The sequence below is a fragment of the Polistes canadensis genome, unplaced genomic scaffold, assembly GCF_001313835.1.
Source record: "Polistes canadensis isolate GaletaPanama2010 unplaced genomic scaffold, ASM131383v1 scaffold_286, whole genome shotgun sequence".
NCBI classification, from domain to species: Eukaryota; Metazoa; Arthropoda; class Insecta; order Hymenoptera; family Vespidae; genus Polistes; species Polistes canadensis.
In genome coordinates, this window is record NW_014569833.1 from 170,028 (window position 1) to 176,968 (window position 6,941).

Below are 6,941 nucleotides of genomic sequence, written 5' to 3' on the forward strand. Positions count from 1 at the left end.
AAGTTTATTTATTGTAATGTTTATATATCTTTTTAACAAGTCATAATTAAAAAAATTTGTAGTTGCTGAGGAAGTCCCCAGTAAGGGACGAAACGTTCAACAAGGTCAKAATAAATTRTTCATCWAATTTATTAAMTGTCTTTAATTTCCCTTTGAAACTCATATATATTAGAATTAATAAATTTTTTAACATCTTGCACAAATTATAAAGGAAAATTGATTACTTGAGTTACAGTTAACATTTTATTTTTTAACAGGCATATAAAAATAGATAAATCTTCAATATATTAAGAAATAACAATTGTATATATTCTAATCATTAACTATTTCATGTGTAATATCAGTTCGTGTATCTTCGTTGATTAACGGTTATTCAACTGAATTCGGTATAATTCGTTACTTTTCAATTTTATCCGTTACAAGTGCAATTAATGTACATGTATACAAACGCACAAAATGTGATAATAATTTAAAATAATTATTAAATGATTTTAAAAATTATGGTTATGTTTTATGAATTTAAAAAGTTATTAAACGTGCGAAATATTTGACGCATGCGCACAGAGCGTGAACAAATCTCTCATCACGAGAGTAAAGACTACCGAAAAGTTCACGAGAGTGCTGACGGGTTAAAGAACTGGTCTTTGAGCTATCACTTTAATTGCTAGAATCTATCCGTTCGTGAATTTGATTTGTCTTTTTGCTCATTTATTGATAATATCGAAGTATTGAAATTCATGATCTATAAATTAATTACGGAGCAATGCAAAAGAATTTTTACATGCTTTTTTGGCACAAAATTGAGTAAATTAATGCACAATTTCACCACTATTAACACGACAAAATATCTAAAGAGAAAAAAGAAGTGCATCAATTAATTGCACTGTTAATTATTATAAGTGAATTGAAATCGATGAAACGAGAAGACCCTTGGCTAATTTAAAATATATACACACATATATATGTGTTCTCTTTATCGTAAATCACCTTGTATATAATATATTTTTTATCTTCGTGAAATTTTTTAAGAAATTCGATCACTCTAATTATGCTTAATAATATTTTTATTAGGGTACTGGGTGAAAGGATTAACTAGATATTACAAATAATTATCAAAATTATTTAGCGTTTGCATTTTTTGTCAAATCTTTTAATATTTTTGCCATGGCTGCAGGATTGTCTTTTGGTACCTAAAATTTATTACTTATTGAAGATTTTCTATTCAATAATTGAGCCGATAATTATGAAATTAATCTAACATAAGTTATATTTCAGTTTGTTAAGAAATATATTTAATCACACGTATATTCTGTTCAAAAATCAATGTGTAAATAAATGTAAGATATCTTTCGTTATGTGTGTGTGTTGATCTCAAAAATAGTTAATATGTTTCTATATAAGATTTTTTCCAAAATATTACATATAATTATATTTTGTATAAGAAAAAACAAATGAATCATAAATGCAATCCTTTAATTTTCTAAATTTGTCTTATAATTTAAAAAGAATTATTTAAATAGATGAAATCTACATATTGAAATATATATTTTATTTTAAAGACAAAATAATACGACTTGCTATTAGATCAATTTTCTAATCATCGACACAAATATATTTAAAATAAATGAATATAAGAAATATATATAATACCATATGTCCTGCTCTGTTGACCCAATATAATCCAAAATTATCGTAATGTTTAGAGTAACCTTCGATAATGTGATCAGAAACCAATGAAACTCTTTTAGCGTTATGCCAATTGTAAGAATTTATCCAATGCATGTTATCAATCCAGAGTACTGTGCCTATAAATTTTATTCTAATATTTATTCCAAAATAATAAAAAAAATATAGTAAAAATGTAGTATGAATAAAAAATTCATACCTGGAATATCAACGACGAGATCCATTTGTCCAGTGTACACGAAGACATTAATATTTGTTTCGTTCAGTAAAAATTCCACTAGAAAATACGATAATATTAGGTTAACATAATAATGAAGTAACATTTTTATCTAATTAAATGGAAATAATTAATAATATGTATTTAACCCGTCAGCACTCTCGTGAACTTTTTGGTAGTCTTTACTTTCGTGATGAGAAATTTGTTCACGCTCTGTGCGCATGCGTCAATTATTTCGCGCGTTTAAAAACTTTTTAAATTTATAAATCATAACCTCTACATAATTTTTATAAAATATTTTAATAATTATTTTATAAATTATTATCACACATTTTGTGTGTTTGTATACATGTACATTAATTGAACTTGCAACGGATAAAATTGAAAAGTAATGAATTATACCGAATTCAGTCGAATAACTGTAAATCAAAGAAGATGCACGAACTGACTCGACCGCTAACAAAAGTAAATTTTTCATGCTCACATCTATTATACTCCGATATTATCAATAAATGAGCAAGAAGACAAATCAAATTCACGAACTGATAGATTTTAGCAATTAAAGAGATAGCTCAAAAACCAGTTCTTTAACCCGTCAGTACTCTCGTGAACTTTTTGGTAGTCTTTACTTTCGTGATATGAGATTTGTTTATGCTCTGTGCGCATGCGTCAAATATTTCGCGCATTTAATAACTTTTTAAATTTATAAAACATAACCTCTACATAATTTTTAAAATTATTTAATAATTATTTTAAATTATTATCACATTTTGTGCGTTTGTATACATGTACATTAATTGCTCTTGTAACGGATAAAATTGAAAAGTAACGAATTATACCGATTTCAGTCGAATAACCGTAAATCAACAAAGATGCATGAACTGACCCGACCGCTAACGAAAGTAAATTTTTCATGCTTACACCTATTATACTCCCATGATGAGAAAAATTCTCACAATTTCTGAGGTGCATAAAAAACAAATATTTTTTTCTCTAAACTTTACATGGGATTGAGAAATTTAGAGCATTCATATTTTGAAAATAGATAAAATTTCATGAAGATAGACAAAATTGCAACTATCCATTCTATAAAAAAAGAAAAAATTAACGTTGTTTTAATTCGAGCGTGAGGAAAATGTTCATAACGGGAGTGCTGACGGGTTAAAAAAGGTTTTTCGCGATATTTTATTTACTCTCGTGCGGATAAATGAACATCTTATCTACAGCGTTAGAAAACGTGTGTGTGTGAAACATTCTACAGTTGGATTTAACAAAAGATAACAACTATTATCGCGACACACAACAGAAATAGAAATTATCAGATATATAAAATCTCATTGTGTTAGATTTGAAGTACTCATTGTATAATATAAATGTATATATTACTGTAATTGTGTGAAAGAGAATTACCTTTATCGACAACCGGTTTCATAAAATCCTCTCGCAACATATTGAACACCATGTCAGATTGTCGACCATGAAAAGTTTTAAGACCAAGTGCACTAATTACTGGTCCGTTCATCAAATCCTCTAAACTTTTACTGTCCCGTAGAATCAAATTGTGATATTTAGCATCTGTCGTATTATTAGATTATTATTATTACTATCTTTCATTTATATGTATCTTTCGTATTTCATTTGTTAAGACATTTCGAATAGACTGACTATTGTCAGATTTATTCAGAAGTAACTATAGTTGGAATATTCTTTAAGGGGGGTTTCTGGTCTAGAGGCATGAATTTTAGGTATTTTTTGAAGTGCCGTAAAAAAAAGGCAAACAATATTTTTACTATGCATTTTTTTATCAGTTATTTATTAACATTTCAAGAAAACTTAAAAATAAAAAAAAAGGAAAAAAATTGAAAATTCAAAAAGTTATCGGCCGATGAAGTAGGGAGGTGTCAAAAAAATGGCGTGTGACTGTTGTCACGATTCTAGCCCTCTTAGTAATCAAAAAAAGAAAAAAACAAGTATTGATCTTAAATAATGCTGCTATCGTACTAATTAAAAAAGAGTTGAAAAATAATTTTTTTTTCACAAAATGGCAGCTGCCTGAAAAAAAATTAATTTTTGTACTACTTTTTTAAATTTTCCGAATTTTTTAAAAATAGTAAAAATTTAAATTTGGGGCTAAGTATAGTTAGTAAGATAGCGATATTACTCTAGATAAATAATCTTTTTTTTTCTTTTTTAGATTGCTAGGTGGGTTGAATTTGTGACAACAGTCGCAATCCATTATTTTGAGACCCCCCCCCTTTTTGAGTTTTAAATTTTGTCACCTTTTTCTGTTTTTTATGTATTCTTGAAATATTAATAAATATCTGATAAAAAATGCATACTGAAAATATTATTTGCCTTTTTTTTAGGGTACTTCAAAAAGTACCTAAAATTCATGCCTCTAGACCAGAATACCCCCTTAAAGAATTTAATACAACATAGGTTGTATATCTTTCATGCTTTTCATAAATAATTGCCATTCGAATTTTGATATGTATGTTATTTTGTAAATTAAATTTATTTAGTTACTTTCCGAACAAGCTCTTATTATTATTATTATCATTATTTAATTGTGCTAATTGTATTGTAGCATGCTAACTAAGCTCAATAATAATTTATTAACGTTATCAGAGATCAGAATGTTGTTGTATACTTTTTTTTTAAAAATCATCACATTCATTAAATTGAAAAAATATGATCACCTCCATCAGTATAAATTGATGATAGTTTCCCGTGAGTTTGAGAAGGTGCATAGAAAGGGGATAGTTTTGTTAGAATGTTATAGAAATCGATATTATCTGTAACTTGGAGTATGGTACTTTTTGTATATTCCCTTAAAGTAGTGGCCATTGACCATCGACCACTATTAACGGCATCTCTAGTTGCGTTGGCTAATATTTCTATTTTTTTATAACCATTAGAATCGATCATACCCTAAAAATATTGAATATAAAATTTATCTTAACTTAATAGTTATGGTAACGGAGTCCTATATATAAGGAGGACGATCTTAGTGTTATAAATATGGCTACAATATTCACAATGAGAAGATTATTTTTATTGCCACTAGAGAGCGCGTCGATTCGCATGGTCTGATTTTTCAAATATATATATACAGTAAAACCTGTTTTTGTGCGGTCCTTTTTTATGCGATTTTGTTTTTGTGCGACTGGTTTTGTGCGATTTTATTTTTATACGATATTTTTTGTGCGATTTATTTTTATGCGGTATATGAATCTTAGCGGCGTTAGCACTAATTTAATGTTTCCTATCAATGTAATACATATACATGTTGTGGACGAACTCTGATTACGTGGTCTCCTTGACAACGATGTATCTGTAAATTTATCTGAATATCCCGTACACTTCATGGCCAATAAAAAAGCATGGGTCACATCAGCTGTATTTGCAACATGGTTCAACGATTCTTTTGTACCAGAAGTTGAAAAATACATGGAAGAGATGGGTCTTTCGTTTAAAGTGTTGCTAATTGTAGATAATGCACCCGGTCATCCCTGTATGGAACATCCTAATGTACAAATAGTGTTTTTACCACCAAATACTACTAGCCTTATACAACCACTGGATCAGGGCATAATCGCAAATTTTAAGAAACATTATATCAAATTAACTTTCAGCTACATTTTAAAAAAGCTAGAGAATGGTAAATTAAGCCTGACCGAAGTTTGAAAAAAATTCTCAATTTTAGACTGCATAAACCATATTATTGCAGCAATTGGACAAATCAAACAACACACATTAAATTCGTGCTGGAAAGTGTTTTGGCCTGAATGTGTAATTAATCGAAACGTTACCGAAAACGCGTCAACGTTATTATCTGAAATTAGTGCGCTCRCACATAACATCGGCGGAGAAGGCTTTGATTCTTTCAGCGATAATGACCTGAACGAGATGATTGAGGACCAAACTGTGAATGATCAATATTTTGATAGAATATGAAAATGGACGGGAAGAACTGGAATCTATTACAGCAGATAAAACATATGCAGGGATCCAGATTTCGAAAAAATTGGAAACGCATTTTTTTAAAATAGATACCAATGCCGAAAGACGCTTAAAATTCGAAAAAGAGCTCAGATCATGCATGTCTCACTATCGTGACGTTTACAAGCAATTGACCAGTCGACCGTCGTCACAAAAATTGATCACTGACTTTATGGTACCAAAAAACAAATCAATTGAAATCCTATCTTCAAGCGACGAAAGCGATTTTCAACCAATTCATCATAAGAAGATGCGCGTTTTGGATTACGACGAGTAGCAGCAAACTATTTAACGTATAATTTGAAAACTTCTCCATTTATATGTACAATGAAAAATTAAATATTATTACAATTTCTTTAGGTCTAATTTAATTATTGTATTTAATTGAAAGCATTCTCCCATCTATTTCATAAATCATTGATGTATTTTCTAAGTCCGACTTTTTTTATGCGGTCCCTATCCACCGCACAAAAACAGGTTTTACTGTAGTTGTATCACACATAACATACAAAAAAAAATAACACACATACGTATTAAAATCTGAACCTCCGAACACCAGCGCCGCCCTAGTGGAGAATTATCGTACCCGATGTTGTCACATTTTCAACGACACAAATTCAACGAGAACGCCTATTTTGATCATTCTCCTTGTATAGAGCTTCGTTGTTATGGTGATTGATCGTTTATAATCGTGGAATAATTGATTTTATAACATTACCGTGCTAAGTAAAAAAGGTGCCCAAGTCAGAACAGAATCGATTGGTGATATCCAAGCATCGCCAAGACCAATTCCTTTTAGGTTACTTTTAATAGTACCTGCTTGCTGTTCCTATATATTTAATATATTATATTATATTATATTATAGTAAAAAATATACTTGATATATGTTTTTATATTAATATGTTAAGTATTATTGTTATAATTGTTTGGTTATTGTCATTGTATATATTTGTTTTTTATTATACTTTTGCGTTCATAAAAATATTATTGTATAGTAATGCAGATAGATCGTAAGACCCCTTAAACCAGTAAAAG

General features: G+C 29.0%; 1 protein-coding gene across 1 annotated transcript in view; it reads right to left on the minus strand.

Moving 5' to 3' along the window:
- Positions 1-998: 998 nt before the first annotated feature.
- Positions 999-6,941, minus strand: part of LOC106791116 (retinoid-inducible serine carboxypeptidase-like) — a 7,214-nt gene continuing 1,271 nt past the window's right edge. The window contains exons 3-8 of the mRNA XM_014756514.1: positions 6,624-6,734; positions 4,603-4,834; positions 3,314-3,478; positions 1,886-1,963; positions 1,651-1,805; positions 999-1,190 (exon numbers count right to left, since the gene is read on the minus strand). Of these exons, the coding sequence (XP_014612000.1) occupies positions 1,119-1,190; positions 1,651-1,805; positions 1,886-1,963; positions 3,314-3,478; positions 4,603-4,834; positions 6,624-6,734 (813 nt within the window). The 3' untranslated portion in view covers positions 999-1,118. The remainder of the gene's footprint in view (positions 1,191-1,650; positions 1,806-1,885; positions 1,964-3,313; positions 3,479-4,602; positions 4,835-6,623; positions 6,735-6,941) is intronic.